The 19,810-nt window shown below is 47.7% G+C and overlaps 1 protein-coding gene across 1 annotated transcript; it reads left to right on the top strand.

The window, feature by feature from the left end:
• Nucleotides 1-981: 981 nt before the first annotated feature.
• On the top strand, nt 982-19,288 carry Pnldc1 (PARN like ribonuclease domain containing exonuclease 1). The gene is made up of 19 exons (XM_027939548.3): nt 982-1,074; nt 1,484-1,541; nt 1,824-1,897; nt 3,510-3,549; nt 4,199-4,322; nt 4,554-4,642; nt 6,366-6,466; nt 8,469-8,545; nt 8,666-8,809; nt 9,313-9,382; nt 10,589-10,674; nt 12,053-12,108; nt 14,521-14,585; nt 14,987-15,040; nt 15,199-15,241; nt 16,562-16,661; nt 16,951-17,126; nt 17,255-17,353; nt 19,041-19,288. Exons 1-19 carry the CDS (start codon nt 999-1,001, stop codon nt 19,102-19,104), a joined length of 1,596 nt encoding a protein of 531 aa, XP_027795349.2. The 5' UTR covers nt 982-998; the 3' UTR covers nt 19,105-19,288.
• The last annotated feature ends 522 nt before the right edge of the window (nt 19,289-19,810 follow it).

Here is a 19,810-nt window from a genome sequence, read left to right as displayed (position 1 = left end):
TGCCTGTGAGCTCACTATTTTAAGGGTAACATCTGATGTTTGTGTAAAGCACTTATTACTACATCGGCTCATGATGAATGATCCCAGTGAGAGCTCAGATTGTGGGGCTGTTTTTTTAAAGTGGGAGATGTCACTGTCTGTCTAAACTTAGAATCTTAGGATAAGAGGGCAAATGCTAATAAACTCTTTGGGGCCCTTGATTCCCAGTGTTTGGAGAGGCAAATTTGAGAGTTAAAGGTGCCCTGAGGAACTGCAAATGGAAGTGGAAAGGAGGGGTAGTGTGTGCTCAGATTGCTGTGAAATGAATAATAGAGGAAGCAAAGTGTTAACTGTTTCCAGCTACCTGGGGAAAATTAATTGCTTAAGTAATTAAGGTGGCTTTGAAAGCTTAATTTTCCCAATTTTTAGGTGTGTTCACCAATTACACACTTATTTAAAAATGAAATGCCATCAATCTGAATATGCAGTGTAATTTTTGAAAGACAAGTCTTTGCGCCAACTCTCTTAACAGTGTGACTTATGTTGAGACTTTCAGCATCCAATGGTTTACTAGTCCCTTTTGATAAATAAATATCCCTGTGAGGACGTTCAAACTTACAGATTATTATTATTCCCTCAAAGATTTGAAGAAGGGTGTTCACATAGAAATCTAGAATTAAAGGGAAGACGTGTAAGAAAGATTGTGTACTAGTGAGTGAAAATTAGCTAACAAAAACACGGTCTCCCTTGGGTGTAGGCGTGGAGGTGAGAATTGCCGCAGGGAGTAGGCGAGTGCTAGACAATCTGGGCGCCAAGGCCACCTTAAGTCTAACAGGCAGCTCTTTGCAAACGACCTTCACCTTGGGAGCAAGTTAGGCTCTAGGCCAGTGGCCAGGTGCAGGCTATGCGGCTGCCGCGCGGGGTGGGCGGGTTTCCACGTGCGCGAGCCCTTTAAGGCCCCGCGAAGCGGAAGCGCGTGGGTACTACGTGGCCTCACTGGCGCCCTCGGCCCAGCGGCCATGGACTTGGGCGCAGAGGAGTTTGAGCAGAACCTCCCCTTGCTGCAGGAGCTCCTCCAGGACGCGGACTTTGTGGGTAAGGTACCGGGGACTGCGGGCCCGGTCACCAGAGTGCCTTGGACCAGCTGGAGGACGGGGTAGCGCAGGTGGGATACGGTTGTGGCCAGGCCGCAGGGCACTCAAAGGGGCCCCTGCCCCTCGGAGGGACAGGCGGACTTCTTACGCCCGCAGGCAGGGGGGCGATAGGCAGCGCTCACATGAGTGTTGAGAGCCCTGATGTCATGGGCCAGACTCCCTGAGGTCTAGGTACAACCCCCATGGTTTGGCTGGTCCTTGCCTCGGTTCCCCCCATTTTCCCTTTTTGCCCCCACCTGGCCTCTTGAACACAAAATGAGCGACGTGCTTAGGCCACCTGTGGCATCCACACCGTGGAGTGGTGTCTGCCCTGTGCTTGGGGACTCCTCTATCTTTTGCCTCCCCCTTAGGTCTGGACATAGAGTTCACTGGCCTTCGTTCTAGCCTTTCCGGACCGCAGCAGATCAGGTAAAGCTAAAGCTGTCTTAAAGCCCAAAGAGCTGGCTGGCCTGTGTCCCCCAGCCAGACCAACATGATTCTCAGCAGCGCAGGGTTGGCTTCCCTGGGTGGGGCAGGTCAGTTTGTGTGGGCTGCTCCCACCTGTGGGACCTAGTATTAGTCCCCCAATGCTGGTAGTATTCCCTAGTTTCTGTAATAAGGAAAAGATGTGACCCCTGGTTGAGTGGCCAAGTGAGCCTGCTCTGGAGCCCTAGTATCTTGACCAGATCTTGTTGATGCCTGTATTTTCAGTCTTTTTGATTTGCCATCCGAGTGGTATCTAAAGACCCGCCAGAGTGTTCAGCAGTTTACCATCTGTCAGATTGGTGAGTCTGATGGTCATCTCTTCGTTATGAATCTGTTAAGAAGATATTGTCTTTGTTTCCTATTTGTGAAAATGGTTTTGACACTTTTTCAAACACATTGGCTATCATTTTTGTATTCTTCTGTTTTTGGCTTTAGATCCAACACTTTGGAGTAAGCAGAAAATTTAACCAACATTAAGTAACAATTACTGTTGTTCCTTGTTCCGTCGTCTTTCAACTAAAAATGGGTGTATGATTTTGGACATACGATTATATTACAAATATTTTGTTTTTCCCTTTGTTTTTACTTCATGGAGTTTGGGGTTTGGAGATCTATATATCAGCACATACAAACATGTTCATTTTTTAACAGCACATAGTATTACAAACTGTCAATGTATCTGTTAATCTGCTAATAAGCATGTTTCAATTACATTTGTGTACAATTAGACTTGCACTGACTCTTGGTGTTTATATATATGATCCTGTACTTTTGTGAGTATATGCATCTGAGATACTTCTAGCAGTGGAATTGCAAAGTTACAGTATGTGTTAGAATATTGAATTGTTGATATGTAGTTTAGCATTGTGTTGTAAATGCAGGGCTCTACCACTGAGCTACGCCCCCAGCCCTCACTAAGTTTTCGTTGTTTACACTAATAGCGAATTTGTCTGTTTCTCCAACACTGGGTATTATCAGTCTGCAACTTTTGTCCACCTGGTAAAGGAAAAATGATTGTTAGTCTGTTTACATTTTATGATAGAAATGTTGACAACCTTTTCTATAAAGGGCTCCATAGAGAATATTTTTGATCTTGCAGACAATGTGATTTCTATTACAGCTCTTCATTCTTACCGTTGTAATGTGAAATCAGCTGTACATAACATATAAACCCATGAGCATGGCCCTATTCCTGTAAAAAGCTTTTTCATAAAAGCAGACTTTGGGCCAGAGTCTACTGACTAGCTTTCACTATGGATGACGCCGGACATCTGTTTTCCTCCCTACCCTTGTCCTTTGCTGTTTCTCCTAACTGTGTGATCTCTGAAAAGTGTGGACAACAGCTCTTGGTGCTCTTGGTTATGTTCTGTTGTTCACCCCCCAACACACACACCATTTTGAATTTTTCTTTTATCTTTTGGTAATAGTCATTTAAAAGCTGTTAAATTTATAAGACTTACTTTATGGGTTTTGGTGTTTCCTCTGGTTAGTTTTAAAAGTATGAAAATTGATTTTTTTTTTTTTAAATACCGTTTGAAGAACAGGCCACAGTTGTCTTTTTTGTGGAGGGATAGGAGGATATTGGGGACTTAATCCAAGGGCATTTAACCACTCAGCTACCTCCCCAACCCTTTTTATTTTTTATTGTGAGATATGAGACAGGGCCTCACTAAGTTGCTGAGTCTGATTTTGAACTTGGGATCTTCCTGCCTCAGCCTCCTGAGCTGCTGGGATTACAGGCGTGTCATTGCACCCAGCTTCAACTCTTGTCTTGTTCTGTAAGGATCTTATTCTGTCCTGCCACCCACATAGTATCTGTGGATGCAAAGTCCTGTTGGAAATGTTTGGGCTCTGTGTTCACCTCGGGGAGCTTATTCTTAGTATTCATTACTTCCACTATTGTTCTTCTAGGATTGTCTGTATTTTCCAGTATCGAAGGAGAGTTCAACAAGTACGTATAAAGAGCTTTTGCAAAGCAGGGCTTTTGCCCATCTGTGTTCTACACCTATCTCCCCTTCATATTCTTCCCTGGTGTCTGAGTCATTTTGTCCTGGACACTCTGTTTTCTCCTACTTCTGGCTCTTCCACTGGCTCTGTCCTCTGCAGATTCCAGCTTACCTCCAGGTCTCTCCTGAAAGGTACCATTTCTGCAAGGCCTTTTCCGCCACCCCTGCCTGGTACCTTATACGCTCCTGTCCACTTTTCCATTGTCTCTTGTGCACCTTCACGAGAGCAGTTAATACTGTGTGTGTTGTGATGCTGTCTGAACTGCCTGCTAGCTCACAGGTACTAGCTGGTTCCAGGAGTGTGGAAGGGTACTCCCTTATGGGGTGGCTCCTGCCCAGAGCAGCTGTGGGACTGAGCTGCCTCTAAGCAGCAGCCCTGGTGGTTTTATTGAGAGCCTGTTTCTGTAGCAGACCATTTTCTGAGGGTAGGATCACTGCTTTTGTTCTTTGGCTCTCAGTGCCAGGCAAAGTATCTGAAGCACAGTTTTTCCTAAATGGATGAAAGAAAGAATCTACTCTGAAGCTGCTTAATGAGTCAGGGTGTGTGTGTGTGTGTGTTTTAAATGCCTTTGATTTTTTCTTATGTTTTTATAGGTATGTAGCCCATTCATATAACTTCTTTCTCTTCCCTACAACATTTGGGATTTTGGATTCGGAATTCTCTTTCCAGGCTTCTAGTGTTCAGTTTTTGAATCAGTACGGCTTCAACTATAACAAGGTATGGCATTGGAGGAGGGGAGGAGGCAGGTTGAAAGTCCAGTCTAATGGGCCCACAGGACCCTTTTTCTCTTCCCGTTTTTCCCGTGAGATACTAAGTAGGCCTGACCCTGCTTATCTCCTGAGATGGGGTGCATTTGGGGTGGTGTGGTTATACACTCCTCTTCTTCCCCTTCCCCTTCCTTTGTGGCTTGGAGTATGACTCTCACTAGTTTCTGTTTTCTGTGTTTAGTTTCTTAAAAATGGAATCCCATATATGAATGAAGAACAGGAGAAAAAAATTAAGCACAACATCCTGACAGGGAACTGGAGAGTTCGCAGGTAGGGTGTGTTTCTTTAAGTGCCTCTTGGTTTCTTTGCTGCTGTGTCCTGTGGGGTCTGTGTTGGTTCCAGGAGTGTGGTGACCTTGAACCATCCATATGTCGTGGTAACTGCATCAGCCTCCTTTGCTCAGCCAGACGGTGTGGCTGCTGGTGCTGGGGATCCTCCACCTGAGGTGAGGAAAGGCAATCCTGTTTCCACCCCACTTTCAGCTCCTGTATAAATCCCTCACTGCTTCAAGCGTGATTTTTAGCATTTAACAATGAAAAAAACAGAAGCTGACTCAGTTTGCTAACTCATCAAGATTTCTATTCTAGTGCCAGAGGGGAAACTCCGCTCTGTTGGACTTGCTGTGAGATGGTCTGTTAGTGTCCAGTGTGCTCTGAGGGCTTTTCAAGGCTAACTCGCACATAGCCCTGACTGTGCCAGTCATTCCAGGCACTGACTCTGGACTTGGGCCTCCTTGGCTTGGCTGTGTCCCCCAGCATGCCTGACCCTGCTATGTGCGAGACTTGTATGACATTCCTCAGCCCCATCAAGGGCAAGATTGCTACCTCTTTGCTTTGGCTCCTGTGCCTGTCCCACACATTGCAGCCTCATACTGTCTGCACTATGGTCAGGAGTGACCAGAGCGAAGACAGTAGCACAGGGTGGCAATAGAACTGGCCACCCGGGTTCTTGTCGGTCAGTACTGTTGACCAGTTGTTGAACGAGTCATTTAAGCCTTTTGGGCTTTAGATTCTTCACCTTTAGCAAGAAGGGCCGTCAACTCGACAGCTTATAACTCTGAAATATGATGACTGCATGGTCCAGGTAATGATCTTGTATAATGTTGGAGAGCTTCTTTGTTGTTTTGTTATTGTCCTTGTTCCTGATTTTAATATAAAAATGTAGGATTTCATAAGGGACAAAAAATTTTTTTTCTTAAATCTGACATTTTCAAATGTTGGAGAAAGAGCTTTCCTCACTTCAAAGAACACTATGTCCTTACATTTCTAACAAGGAGCCGAGGGTTTGCCAAAGTCCTCCTTTTCCTTATGCTCCCAGCGGGTGTTCCTGCCTCTGGAAGCCTTACAAAGAAGACAGTCCTGACAGTGGCCTTTAGTGCTGGTTAGAGCCACTTCCTTTCCTAGTGTGACAGGTGGGGATCACATGAGCTCTAGGAACCTGTGAAGAACGAAGGCCAGGAAGTTGCCTGCCTTCTGCATGAAAAGATGGAAGAACAGTGATCTTGTTTTGGTCTTTTGTTGTTGTTGTTTGGTACTGGGGATCAAACTCAGGGGCACTTAACCACTGAGCCACATCCCATCCCTTTTTTTTTTTTTTTTTTTTTTTTTACTATTTATTTAGTTGTAGTTGGACACAGTACTTGTACTTTATTTTTTATGTGGTGTTGAGAATCAAACCCAGGGCCTCGCACATGCTAGGCGAGCATTCTACCTCTGAGCCACAACCCCAGCACCCCCCCCCAACCCTTTTTTATATTTTATTTAGGGATGGGGCCTTGCCAAATCGCTGAGGCTTTGAACTCATGATCCTCCTGCTCTAGCCTCCCAAGCTGCTGGGTTTGTAGGCTCAATCAATCAGCTGCATCCAGCTCATCTGTTTTCTTCGTGAGCTCATGCTGTGAAAACCAGGAGCTCCTGAAACCTCTTGTTAACGTAGTCTTGTGATTCTGGCATGGTTTTCTCCAACATTTGCATTTTCATGTGCCCATTTTCAGCTCTCTGGATAAAGACCAGATCAAGGTGGTGATTGATGAGGTGACGCGATGGCTGGACCTAGCTGAGGAAGGTGACCGGATGACTCTGCCTGGTATTGCTGGTAGGCAAGAGGCTGCTCCTTCCATACTGGGAGTGTTGGGTCATGGTTACATGACAGGAGTTGGGGGACCCATTCTCTTTCCCAAAGATCCTGGTCCCAAATGCCTCTCAACTGAGTCTAATGCATTTACTTAGTAGGTGCCCAGTCCTTGGGGTCAGATAAAGCTTCAGAATTCAGAAATCAGAAAGTCGGAAAGCTTTTCAACCAACATTGAATTTCAAGGCCAAGGAAGTCACGTTTCAGAGCCATCTTGTTCATCCTGTCCTGAGTGCTCTATATCAAAGTGTATATCACTTGACTATGACTTGCTGTTTTTGTACCATTTTTTTCCCTGGTGCCATAGCAGTGGGGGTTACACCTGTCAGCACCTCAGCACAGATTAAGGCAGGAGCCCCACATCATGCTTTCTTTACTGCCACTTGCTCTCAGTGCAAAAAGCCGATTTGGCTTAAGGAGCTGCTTGGTGAGGAAGTGGTATGAGTGCTAACTAAGTCTCAGCCTTTTTTTAGGTCATCTGTAAGTATCCTGTGTGAACATAGCATGCAGAAAAGCACTCTGCAGCTGTGCTGGTGCATACCCCCACCCAGTGGTGGGGCGAAGGAAGAACATTTGAAGAGCATTTGAGTGTGGGTGTTTTTTTTGTTTGTTTGTTTGTTTGTTTTTATAAAGAGCTGGATCTGCACCCCGCCCCCAAGTGAATATCATTTTCTTTCTAGAAAGATCTGACTGTTTGAACTTGGGATTTTGCATTTATTTTCCAAATGGAAAAAGTAAGCCTGACCCTTTAGGGAAAATAATGCATAGTAATAACAGTAGTTATGAAAGATAACCAAGTTTTGAACTTGCATCTGCTACCATAAGCTTGACAACTTCCCAACACTGAGAACTTTCTGATAAGAATAGTGGTCAGATAGTCAGTTATACAGGTATCTTTTGTGGTTATTGTTAGTGAAATGTGTGAATATTTGGAGGATCTACATGACTCTGCAAACTAGTGTTTCCAGATAACCAATGCATGATGTTACAAAATCATGAATAAAAAATGCATTCCAGGGGCTAAAGTTGTGGCTCAGTGGTAGAGCACTTGCCTAGCACATGTGAGGCACTGGGTTTGATCTTTGGCACCATAAAAATAAATGAAGGTATTATTTACTTACAACTAAAAAAAAATTTTTTTTTTAATGCATTCAAGGTGTGAAATAGGCCAGAGGATTTTAAAGTAATAGTGCTAGAAAGTCCATTAACAGTGGTTTCAGATTCTTTGTGACAGCTGAGGTTTTAAGAAGTTACCACATGCCAAAATCTTATTTTGTGTTATAGAACACCCAGAGTCATCTGACAAGGCTGGTAACACTTCATTGTGTCAGAGACTGGGATTTTGTCACATTTCAGTAACACATCATGAGTGCAAAAGCAGATACAATTGCAGCCAAATATTAAAGTTTGCAAAAATGTAAAATAATATATCATGATGTTTTTTGTCTTGTAAAGTAGTTCTTTTTATGAATTTTACTTTTGTTATCGTATATGGGGTTTTTTGTTTTAGAAGAAGATTCCATGTTTTTTTGATTTGAAGGTTTTAATTTCTAAAATAGTTAACATCAGTGGCTGTATCCAACAAAAACAAACTTTGGTGTCTCCAACTTAAAATCATCTTTGAGGTCAAAAACTTTGAAAATGCTGCCCTAGAATGTCACCACAGGCCCTGCATGCTCTGTCATGTGGCTGGTGAGCTTAGGCACCTCTACGACCTGCCTTTTGCTGTGATCCACAGCTCCAATCTCTGCATTTCTTTTCTTCTTGGGGCTCTTTTTTTTTTTTTTTTAAGTTGTAGACGGACACAGTACCTTTATTTATATCTGGTGCTTAGGATTGAACCCAGGGCCTCACACATGCTAGGCAAGTGCTCTGCACTGAGCCACCACCCCAGCCCGTCTTCTTCTTGGGGCTCTTGAAGAGGAAGGGCTGTGCCACTCAGTCGTGCCTTGTGTTTGCCCCACAGGGTTCCAGGCCTTTGAGGTCCAATTGGTGCTGAGGCAGGCCCTCCCCAATATCTGGACGATGCTGAAAGATCAGGGCGTGAGTCCTCCCTTGAAATGGGCTGTCCTTAGCGGCTTCATTGCCTCTCTCACCCACCCAAATCCAGCCTCTCTAAAAGGCTTGTCCCCTGCTTTGTTATTTGTCTATTTTTCATGTCAGGTGGTGGTGAAGAAGGTGAGTCGGCAGCATCGCTGGTATCTTGAGAACGCCTCTTGTGATCGAGCCAGTTGTTGGAAGGAGCAGATTCTCCTCTCTGCGAGGGGTTTTTCTGTTTTTTTCCAGATGCTGGTGAAAGCCCAGAAGGTAGGAAAAAAATCTCTTTTCTTGGACTTTCACAGTCTTCTGTATTTCTGGCCCAGATGTTGAAGGATTCTTCAACAGTAAAATCTGATTGCTTAAGACGAGTCCTTTCTTCTCCTTGATAACTGGCTTCCTTGACCTAACCAAATCGTGATGGGTTAGTGTGGGGAAAGGCTCTCCACAAGAAATCACTTTTTTTTTTTTTTTTGCCTCTTCCTGTAATACAGGGATTCCAGTAATTACCTAAAGTTTCTTGAAAGAGCTGTCTGTTTCACAGCAGGGAACCCTGCTTAAGTCCTTCCTTGAGTCTGTCCTGCCCCACCCTCCACTGACCTCCCCCAAGCAGTCCCACTCCCTCACATAAGACAGAGAGGATGAAACAGTCCCGTGACAACAATGGCAGTGGGTTCCAAAGATGCATCCTTCACAAGAATCTTAGTCTTTGGTGTCTGTCTTTATAATTTTTAAAATTTCATTTCTCTCACCTGCTGATCTACTCCAAGTAGCCCTTAGTGGGGCATAATATGATGATGGATCTGTTGCATCTCCATGAGAAGTTCTTCAGACCTCTCCCAGGTAGGGACAGACTTGTCATCTCCTTCCTGTATCTCTATTTGCCACCTGGCCTGTACTTCCCAGTGTCGACAGAGGTGCAGCAGGGTCCAGTCCTCAGATCTGTTACCATCTTCTCAGAGACAAGACCAGAGACTTCCTCAAGGAAGAAAAACCTAAATTTGCATTAGTATCCTTCCTCTATTCCTGAAGATGCTCAGGCCCATTGTGTAAAATTTGGCAAAATCAGAAATCATATTTAATCATATACATTTGGTCTTGTATTTGGAAGTATTATGTCATTAAAAACCTACTAAACCTATTGCATGACATTTTTAATGTCATGTGATGCTGTCTTGTGGCTGTGTCGCCTTTCCGTGGTTGATCTGAGCATATTGAGAGAATTAGAGGAGGATTAGGGGTAAAATTAACAGTGTACACTCAACAAAAACCTGAGCAAACTGTGGGACAAAGTATTCACGGCAGGGAGACAGTGCAGGAAAGGAAGAGGCACCTGGCTGCCACAGCACCCCTCATGAGGGCGCCCCAGGGTGGTGCAGGCAGGCCTGTGGGGAGCTTGTGCTATGGGGTGGGGACAGCGGGAAGCGGTGATCAGCCGCAGGTGCCCCATCACAGCACGTAGGAGTCCTGTGGAGACAGGGGCATGAGACCTGAGGGAGGAGGACTGAAGTGGCTGCCCTGTGGACTAGGGGATGTGGTGGCAGGAAGAGGGCTACAGGGCCCCTCGTTTGGGAGGTCTGTGTTGTGGGTTTGGTTTGTTTGCACTAAACCTCTTTTAAACTACATACAGGTATAACTTTGAATTTGTCAGTTAATAGTTTTTCCCCCTTTATCAGTATACTTCTCATCAAATGACTTTTAGTTGATTTTTCTTGGATATTCTCTGAACAGTCATTTATAAATGATTTTTCTTTTATCTGCCTTTCCAAAACACCATTTCTCCCTCTCTTATCCCATTGGCTAGAGCTTCTTAAACTGCATTAGAGGATATCTTGAGTTTAGAACCTCTTGTTCTTTACATCTGTAAGTTGTGAGGGTAGCTTGAGATTAAAAAATCCTCAATGGTCAGAAATAAGGTGGTTTTCAATTTCTATTTTGTTTCATTTGCTTTACTAGTTGGCGTTGGTGGCAAGCTAGGTTAGATGGTGGTTCCTTCCCATTTTACCAACAAACTCACTCCCTTTTCACTCCCTGGATCTTTCCCCTCAGAAAGCTATGATCAGTTTAAGCAGAATATCCATGACCTGTTTCCTGTTCTCATTGATACCAAGAATGTGACAAAGGATATCTGGAAGGTAATGAATGAAATTGCTTGATTAAAAGATAATTGTGTCCACACTAATAACACTTTTCAAAAACTCTCCTTGAACTCTTATAAAATCGGTAAAAATCAGTATCCGTTTCCTTTCATATTTTGTCACCTATGGTTGTTCATCATACTAGTTGTCGTTTCTTTCCTTCCCCCATTCAAGCTCCCAGGTTTTGACTCATTTGTATATAATTGGGATGTGTTAGAGTGGACAGTGCAATGATTTGATTCAGAACCTGATCTATTTTTCATAAACATTTACAACATAATCAAAGTACATGAGGGTAGAAGGGTCCCCTCTCAAAGTCTTGAGAAACCATCTTTGCTGAGTGCGAGATCATGGCTTCTCTGGGGACAGTGAGTTGGAATCACTAGGTAAGTTACAAACTGCCTCCAGCCCCTGTTAGCTTCCTGTGTGGTCTGCAATGGGGCCAGGCCGTTTTGAAAGCTCCCCAGGTGACTGTCATGTAGTCTGGGTTGTTGTCCTCTACACACGGAAAATGGAAGGGCCCAACTGTTTTAAATGCTTCTTAGAAATTGAGGACCAGAGAAAGGGGATTGGATCAGTGTCTTGAAGCCTTAGGTTCCAGGTGTGGTGAAAACTGAGGCAGGAGGATCGGAAGTTCAAGGCCAGTCTGGGCAAATTGAGTGAGACCCTACCTCAAAAACAAAAAGGCCCAGGCGTGGTGGCATATACCCTAATCCCAGTGACTCAAAAGGCTGAGGCAGGAGGATTGTAAATTTAAGGCAGCCTAAGCAACTTGGGACCCATCTCAAATAATAACAGGTCTGTGAGTGTAATCGGTAAAGCCCCCCTGGGTTCAGTTCCACTTTATGGGGGGGGGGGGAATCAAGCCTTAGGGTGATAGATTGAGCCATTCAAGAAAAAAAGCCACAAAAATAGGAGTGGGTCCCTTGGTCCCTCTTTGTCCAGAAAGGCTCTGGTTTTTGTACTTCATGGGTTTCTAGCTTTGATGAACTCCTAGGACTCCGAGGCCGGGCACTCCCCGTCCCTCCCTCTCGTTCTAGAATGCCTGGTATTCCACAAGTGTCCAGGCCTCCTTGGAGCGCCTCGGGTTCCGTATTTCTAGACCCCTATGCTCATCTGTGGAGGGAGGTGGTGTGAGGTGGTGGTGGGCAGTCGTTCCCAGCCTGGACTGTGGGAAGCCCTCTGGGGAACCCCAGGATCTGGGTCCCTGGCCCTGCACTTGAGGAGTAAAGGCAGTCGGGACGCTGGAGGAGAAGGAAGAGGTGGTGGGCGTGGGGTTCTCCAGGACACTTCGGCGGCTACTGGACAAGACCTGAAGCAGATGGACGACAGCACAGTGTTCTTTTTCTCGCTGATTTGTTCTCCACAATTGCAGGAACTGCATTTCCCACGGGTCTCCAATCTCTCGGAGGTGTACGAAGTGCTGAGCAGGTGAGGGTCGCTTCTGGAGCTGGTTCTGGGGCAGGGGGCCTGTGGCTGCAGCTGCTGTGTGGCTCAAGATCCCTCGGGTCTGGTGGGTGCTCTTCCCCGCCATGGCACCGCTTCCTGGAGCTGGTGTCCCCTCCAGGTCCTGCTGCCTCAGCCCGTCTCTGCAGCCCTCTTGGCCCCCGTTTCCAAGAATAAGGCCAAAGATGGGAAGAAAGCCCTCAGCCCCTGCCTGCCCTCGGGAGCACTTTTGTTTTGCCATCTTTCTCACGTCTTTCGTCACCAGCAGACCCAAGCCCTTCCATGTGTGCCGGGCAGCCGGGGCTTGCTTCCCCGCAGTGGCCCTCTGCCCTTCTGGTTCCCTCCTCTCTGCAGCCTCCCGCTCACCTGTCCTTCCCTTTAGCCTCTCCCTCGGTTTCTCTGGTTTCTCTCGGCATTAGCACTTAAAACTCAAAATCAAACAGAATCCCTTTTGTTTGGCTATTGTTGTGACCGCATGGTGCCCTCCATGCCTGTAGTGGAAAACATGGGGTGGGGCAGGTGGAGTGGGAGGGTCGTCACCTCTTCACTCTAGGAGAGTCAGTGCTGGGGGGCCGCCTGCAGCGCACCCGTGTTACTCAGAGATGTGGCACCTGTTTTCTGTGCAGCGAGTCCCTTCAGAGGCCTCCACCTTCCCTCTGTCCAGTGCTGTCAGGGGTTCTCTCACGTGACGCCTTACCCTGCGCTGGCTTAGCCTACCAGGGCAGGCTCGCCTCTGGTCTAAGATGGTAGAATGGTGTACGTAAGGGACAAGATGTGGCATATAGTCCTGGATAGGTTTTTGCTTCACTGGGGCATTTGAGACCCTTGTCCTCTCCCTCCTTCTTCTGGCTCATATCCCCTCCTGGATTCTCTTTTCTGGCTGGGGTTGGTGCACATGTGCAGGGGTGGACGTATGGGTGCATGTGGATTTTTCACCCTTTCCATGAGCGTTACTCAGTTCATTTCATGGGCTCCATCTCCTCTTGCTCAGTCCCAGGGGGGCCTCACCTACTCCCTTTCTGCAGCTGCTGCCACCTGGGTGCACTGTGGTCTGGACCTCCTCAGCCTTGGGGCATTTCATATACCAGCTGCCTTCTTGACCTGCAGCACCTTCGATTTCACATTGATCTCAGTTCCTCCATCTCATCCCTGTGCCTGGGTATCTGCTGTCTTTGTAGCACCAGACATGATACTGGGAGCCTGTGTGAAGAGGTGGGACCAGAGAGGGTTTTGTTTTGTCTTCTAATACACAGGCTCTGGTTCTAGTCTTCCTTGGCTTAAATCCCAGTTTAACCAGCCTCACTGGTTTTTGCAAGTTACCTGCAGAAAATTATTGAATCTCCCTGTGCCTTAGTTTCACCTCATAAGGTCTTTGTGAGGATTAAATGAGCTTATCCACCACAGGGACTAGGACACTGCTTCGCCCTCACTCCATGTTTCTTAAATGCTGTCCATCATTGTTGACGGTCTGTCTAATCCTGTAGTGTGGGCATGGTCGCCATGCCTGCCTTACAGGCAAGGAAGTTGGGCTCAGAGAGAGGAAGCACACAGGTTCTGAAAGACGGGTGGGATGGTTTCCTCACTGTTGGATGCTGTCGCTGCTTTCACACCCCAGAGCCGAGTGTCCCAGAGCTGGGCCGCCTGTGTCTTATCAGCCAAGTCTAGTTGATGTTGCTCCATAAATCTTCTTAAAGTCTCCCCTTCTTCATTCTCGGGGTCACTGCTGTTGTTCAGGCCTTTATTTTCCATTCTAATTGTGGTGGTAGCCCTCACTGGTATCCCAGCCTGTGGCCTGCCCCACTTCATTTCCCATACCGCCACTTGCGTGGTCTTTAAAATCACAGGTTGAGTTCTGTTCGTGGCTGAGTCTCTGGCACTCCCTGAGGCCCCCACGTGTCATTGAGCTCCTTCTCTGCCTGGCCCTGCCTCCACTGTGGGCCTTGGCCACGCTTTGCGCAGTGTGTCCTGGTTCTGTGCCCCTGGCTCTGCCTCCTCTCTCCTGCACCACTGCCTTCCTAATGCCTCTAGGCCAAAGTGGCCCAGAGTGCACCGTCTACTCCTCGGCATTGCCTTTATGGGGGGAAGACGTGATTGTCTCTGTACTCGTCACTCAGGCCACTAGATGGCAAGCTCCAGAGGGCAGAGATGGCTCCTCTGTTTCTCTGGGCTGGGTTCAGGCTAAGCGTTTCCTGAATGCCAAGGATGATCCAGTTGGAGCCTCTAACACTGCTGATCTGTCACCTGTCCTGTTGCCTAGTTACCAAGACCTTATTTGTATATGACTAGACCTATGTTTAAGACACGTGTTGAAGACACATTTATAATGTCAGGGACTTGGGGGAACAAGAAAGAATTTTCAGCAAGTTGTTCTTTATCCTATTTTTAATTCTCTAATAGTAACTTGAATCCCACCAAGAATTCTGGACCAGTAATTGTTCATGCGAGCAAATGTGAAAAATATGGTATGTTCCCACGAGCCCCGGCTCCTTGCACAGGAGTGCTGTGGGCAGAGCTGAGGCTTTTCCTGGACCTTGGTCTCCCAGGCTGGAGGCTGTGGAGTTCAGGGTTTCCTTCTCTGTCTTCCTGTCCTGCTCTGCATAACTCCTGCCCTCAAGATGTGTGATCCCAGAAAGCCTCAGGGCTGTCTGTTTCCCCCTTGACGTGGGCTCCTGGCTTTGTCCATGCGGGCAGGACCAGAGGGAAGCTGGCTTGTGAGCTGGGAGAAGGCACCCATGGTAGCTGGTGGTCGAGCATGCTGTGGTTGCTGTGGATGTGAGGGTGGTGGGGGTGGAGAGACTTCTTTCCCAAGTGCATTGCTAATGGTTTACTTGATCTCTCTCCTTATTATGGAAAAATGCTTCAGCCCAGAACAAGTGCCCCCATGAAGCAGCATATGATGCCTTTCTTTGTGGGTCAGGTAAGAGTTGCCGTCCTTCCAGAGGAGACTGGCCTTGGTGGGTGCCCTCCCTAGGTTCTCGTTTATATCATGCTGGTTTGCATAGAAAGTGTGAGTTTGCATATTTCAAGAAGGCCTGTGACATCTATAGCTTTTTTTTTTTTTTTTCTTTTTTCCAGTTCTTCTGAAAGTGGCTCACCTGCTCCTTCAGAGGGTGCACAGGTGAGTGTTCTTTCCCTCCAGTCACTCAGCAGTCAGGAAACCAAGAGGTCCCAGGGCCCCCAAAGAGGATGAATACTGCAGCCCTGGGAGAGTAGACATCCAGCCTCTGCCTGTGTGGCAGCCAACAGAGTGGCCTTGCTTCACAGAAGCCCTTTCCTGCCACCCCTGCCTCCTGCCTGGGTGGGGCTGCTCCTGCCCCCCTCTTGGCACTGGGAGAAGTAATGTCCGGGGACCAAGGGTTTGACTTGGGTTCTGTTGTCTGCTTCAGTGCTTCCCAGCTTGGTGTGTTTGCTGTTACCCCATGAAACTCCAAATTGGAATTTTGAACGTGTTTCCTGTGACAGCAGCATCCCCCATGCCTCCAGCACTGGGCACAACAGGGGCACCAAGTGCATGCTGTACATGTGCCTTCCATAGACCCAGGCTGGGGACCCTTGCTCTAGGACTTGGCAGGCCCAGCGAAGGAGCTAATCAGACTCTGGCCTGCTCCTCAGGACTGACTTAGCAAGGCAACTTTGATCTGTGCTCTGTGAACTACCTATACTTGTCCAGTTTTGTCAATGGATGTGATAAATACAAATGTTCTATGTCATGTTGATGTGAGTTTTATAACTTAAATGAGAAATCTACCAGTCTGGAGTCTCGTAATGCATCAAAGAATTTTTTCTGAAATTTTTTTTTCTTTTTCTAAAAATTAGAAAGGCCCTCCTCCTCCCCACCTCCATGGGGGGAAAAATTCCACCAGCCCATCTTCCTCCTTCCTGTAGTTTGGCAATGTCTGAGTGCCCAAGTGCCCACTGGCAGATGGTGTGTGCTGGGCAGGAAGAAGCTTCCAGCAGAAGGGCGGGCACCTTTCAATTCAGCTGAAAGCTCTCCTCTATCTAGAGAAGCCTCTGGCTGTCCTGCCTGGTTCCCGACCAGTGCTCCCCCAGGGCCTGCCACAAGGGCTGGTCCCTGGAAGGGTGGGGCTGATGGTCCAGTAAAGTCAGGCGAGGGATGGCCATTTGGGGTCAAGTAGAGTCGTGCTGAGGAATGATGAAGTGGAGCCCCCTCACAGGCTTCTCGCTGTCTGAGCCTGCCTCCAGTGCTGGTCAGGGAGCGTCACAAAACTGTCACAGAGGGTGACCCTCCAGAAGCTCCGCTCTTTCTGGAGAGGGCTCTTTCAAATCAGCCAGTTGGGAAGCCCACTGACATGGGCACGAGCCTTGGGGGTGGAGAATTGCCCAAGGCAGCCGTTTCCCTGTGTCGCCAGATCCTTGGCTATGGCGAGGACAGTGGATAAGTGCATTCCTGAGCGCTTTGGCTTCTCTGTCCGTGCAGCAGCGGACCCATGCCTGAGCCATCTTTCCCTCAGTACCTCGACGTGCTGGCTCCTTACGTGAACCAAGTCAATCTTATCCGAGCTGGGGTCCCTAAAATCGTGAGTAGGTTTCATTTTGCTCCCTTACCTTGCTCAGAGACTCCCTGTGGAGGTGGCCTGGTGTTGCTGGGCTGAAGGGGTGCGAGAGCTGGACAGGGCATTTACACCCCTGTGAAGCTGCTTGTTTCTTGTGTTTTTCTGCCCAAACCCACGTGTTCTCGCTCCACCCATCCTTCCCTTTGCCTGCTCCCAGCCCCAAACAGTCTTTCCTAGTCCCTTCAAACATTATCTAATTGCATAAGATGTCAGCGAAAATTGTGGGAAATCTTTTGTTCTTCATGTTTCTTAGAATTTTTCTGGCCCAGATTATCCCAGTATCCGGCCTCCCATCCTCATCCTCACTGTTAGGAGATGGCCCGGGGCCAGTGAGCAGCAAGTCTACCGTGAGTTCCAGAATCTCTGCAAGTTCGATGTCAGGCGACTCACTCGAAGCCAGTTCCTGCTCCTGACCAATAAGTTTAAGGAGTAGGTGCCCAGGCCCCAAGTCCCTCCTCTCTCCCCATGTCATCCTTTTTGCCTCCCCCTGCTTCAGGCCTAAGAGCAGTCCCTGTGGCCGCACAGTGTAGCTGACCTTGGCAAACTTCTTTTGGCAGTGCCCGCAGTATCCTGAAGGAGTACAGGTGCCACCCGACCCTGCAGGTCTCCCTATACCGGTACTGGAGACATTCCCCCAACATCAACTGCGTGTTACAGTAAGTGGCAGGCTGGAGGCTGCTTTTCTGCCTGTGGCCCCATTGGGTCTGACTCAGCTCAGCTCGCTCACTGGTGAGGGCCGTTAGGGAGTTGCTGACAAGTGCAGTGAACTGTGGGTCACTTGGTGTTCTACAGGTGCTGGAGCATCTGCAGTGTTGGGCACTGTTGGTCCTAGGGCTTCGTGAGTGGGTAAAACAAAAGCCCTGCTCTCGCAGAGCTCCGTACTAAAGGGCAGTAATCAGTGAGTGTACTAACCAGAGGACCTTGTGATGTGTCAGTTGGCAAGTGCTTATTAAAAATGAGAGAAGAGCGGGTCTGGCAGGTCTGAGGGGTACTGTTCAAAGGAGATGATGGAGGATGGGTCGTGTTAAAAACTCGATGTCAGGGTGAGCCAGGGGGCTGCTCAGGACAGTGCAGGGCAGGGTCCTTGAGTTGGGGAGGCACCTCACTGAGGGCCGATGAAGCCACTGTGAGCTGACGTAGGCAAACGAGGATGGACGAGGCAAGGAGGAACTGGGTCCTGTCTGAGTGGGCATAGTAAGGGCCACTTGGAGGAATTGAGGATCACTTGGGGTTTGGGCAGAGGAAGGGCACCATCCAACTGTCCTCTCTGCTGAGGTAGGCTAGAGAGGAGGCGGACGGTAGGGGCACCAGGAGGCCAATGTGTCTGTGGTATGGCCCAGCCTGGTGATAGTGGGGACAGAGAAGGAGCCAGTGGCAGAACCAAGAAGAGCTGTGTGCACTGTTGTGAGGCAGGTTTCTCAGAAAACACACCAAGTCCCCGTTTTGTCCAGATTGAAGAGTATTTAGCCGGCCGGCTGGTGACTGCCCCCCACAGGAGGGGTTATAACTGTCTCTGCAAGGAACAGCCCCAAGGCTGAGTGTTTTAGGATATTTAAAGGCAAAAATCATATCCGGGTTGACATAACTGCAAGCAAGCAGGTACAGAAGCTGAATTGGGCAGTTAGCGAGACAATTCAATGGGTACATTGGTAATGCTCATGGGACTTTTCAGGTTGGTATAGCAGCAGGCAAGCAGAAGTGAAGGGGATCAAAATGACCCTATTTCAGTACACATTAGAGAATGGTTACTAATGTTTAGACAATCAATCTCTGTAGATTGCCCAGGAAAAATGGAAACCAAAGAGAATAATTTGACATTGTATAAGAATTGCTGTTTTGTGTTGTCAAGTACGTTATGCTAAGTAATGGGTACAGGGGTGGGGCCTTCCCATGGCAGAAGCATTTCTTACATGACATGGAGTCTCAGGGTAAAATGGAGTCTGTTTGGTTATTGCCTATATAGCCTGGCCCATAACATGCACAGTCAAGGTTCGCCCTGAGTAACTCGAAAGACAGACTTGCAGTTACTGAAGTTTTACGAGGATTCTGGTGTGCTGTATAGGAGCTGGATCTGTAGTGGACAGCACTGCAGAAGAGAAATGGTAGCCTCCCAAACAGCCCTTTGTCCTCCTGCCAACCTCTGATCTAAATCACTAGGGAAGGTGAACTATTTGTATCCCAGAGCCATGGACCCTGAGAGAGAGCAAGCAGCTCAGTGTTGGCACCAGGAAGAAAGGAAGGACGTCTGGGGTTGGCGGGAAGAAGGGGGAGTCTGCCTGCTACTTTGAGACCTGCCAATGTCACAGAAGAACCAGGCTTCTGACCCAAGTCCTTGTCTTACAGAGTCTGTGGAGTGGTCACTACCTGGGCTCTGCTGGCGTTTCTCCTGGGAAGATCCAGATCCTGAGTGCTGCAAGTCTCTTGGCTTGTGTTCTGTCGCCAGGCTTTCCTGGGGCGTGTGTGTGTGTGAATATGTGTAAATCATATTCTCTTTGCAGGTGGATTGTATTGTCCTTACTAGAAATTTTGTTATGTTTTGAATGTGAAATTCTATAAATACTGTAGTGATAAATGTGCTATATGCAAAGATTTCTTTGTGGCAAAAGCTGTCCTTCCTTTCTGGAAATGACTGGGAGCGGTCACAGCTGCTGGGGATTTAAGCCAGCACCCTGGGCTGTCTAGAGCAGACATGACAGCTGCACACCAGGTGAACCAGGCTGATTTCCCTGGGAGAAAAATTAACGGCCAACAGGTTGCTGGAAGAATAGCTTAATCACAAAAGAAAAAAAAAAGCTTAATCACAAAGGGGGAAAAATAAGCTTGGCAGGGTCAATGTCATGTGCTGGTGACACTTTGGATCAACTTTTTAAATCATTAAGATACTCATTTTGGAGACAAGAGTACCCCCAGCCCTGGAACGCACCTTGGGTCGGTCAGTGTGACCAATGCTTTTCCCTGTGGTGCTCCCTGCCCACCAGCTCCCAGTCGCTTCCCCCAGAGTGGGGTTCTGCTCAGCCTTGAACTTCAATTCAGCAAAGCCGCCTTCAACTCCAGATGTTTTTTCTAGAAAAAATAAAGCGTGCATGTAGCCAGGAGCTTGGACTTTGCAGCAC

The sequence above is a fragment of the Marmota flaviventris genome, chromosome 6 (assembly GCF_047511675.1).
Source record: "Marmota flaviventris isolate mMarFla1 chromosome 6, mMarFla1.hap1, whole genome shotgun sequence".
NCBI lineage: Eukaryota > Metazoa > Chordata > Mammalia > Rodentia > Sciuridae > Marmota > Marmota flaviventris.
Note: the sequence above shows the minus strand (reverse complement) of the source record. Positions and strands in the feature narration are given on the sequence as shown.

What these genes read in the sequence shown, in the direction of transcription:
- Pnldc1 (XM_027939548.3), top strand. Translation starts at nt 999, where the DNA reads ATGGACTTGGGCGCAGAGGAGTTTGAGCAGAACCTCCCCTTGCTGCAG. An exon ending in TGCCTTTCTTTGTGGGTCAG is followed by an intron (nt 15,041 to 15,198) that starts GTAAGAGTTGCC and finishes TCTTTTTTCCAG; the next exon opens with TTCTTCTGAAAGTGGCTCAC. An exon ending in AACATCAACTGCGTGTTACA is followed by an intron (nt 17,354 to 19,040) that starts GTAAGTGGCAGG and finishes CTTGTCTTACAG; the next exon opens with AGTCTGTGGAGTGGTCACTA.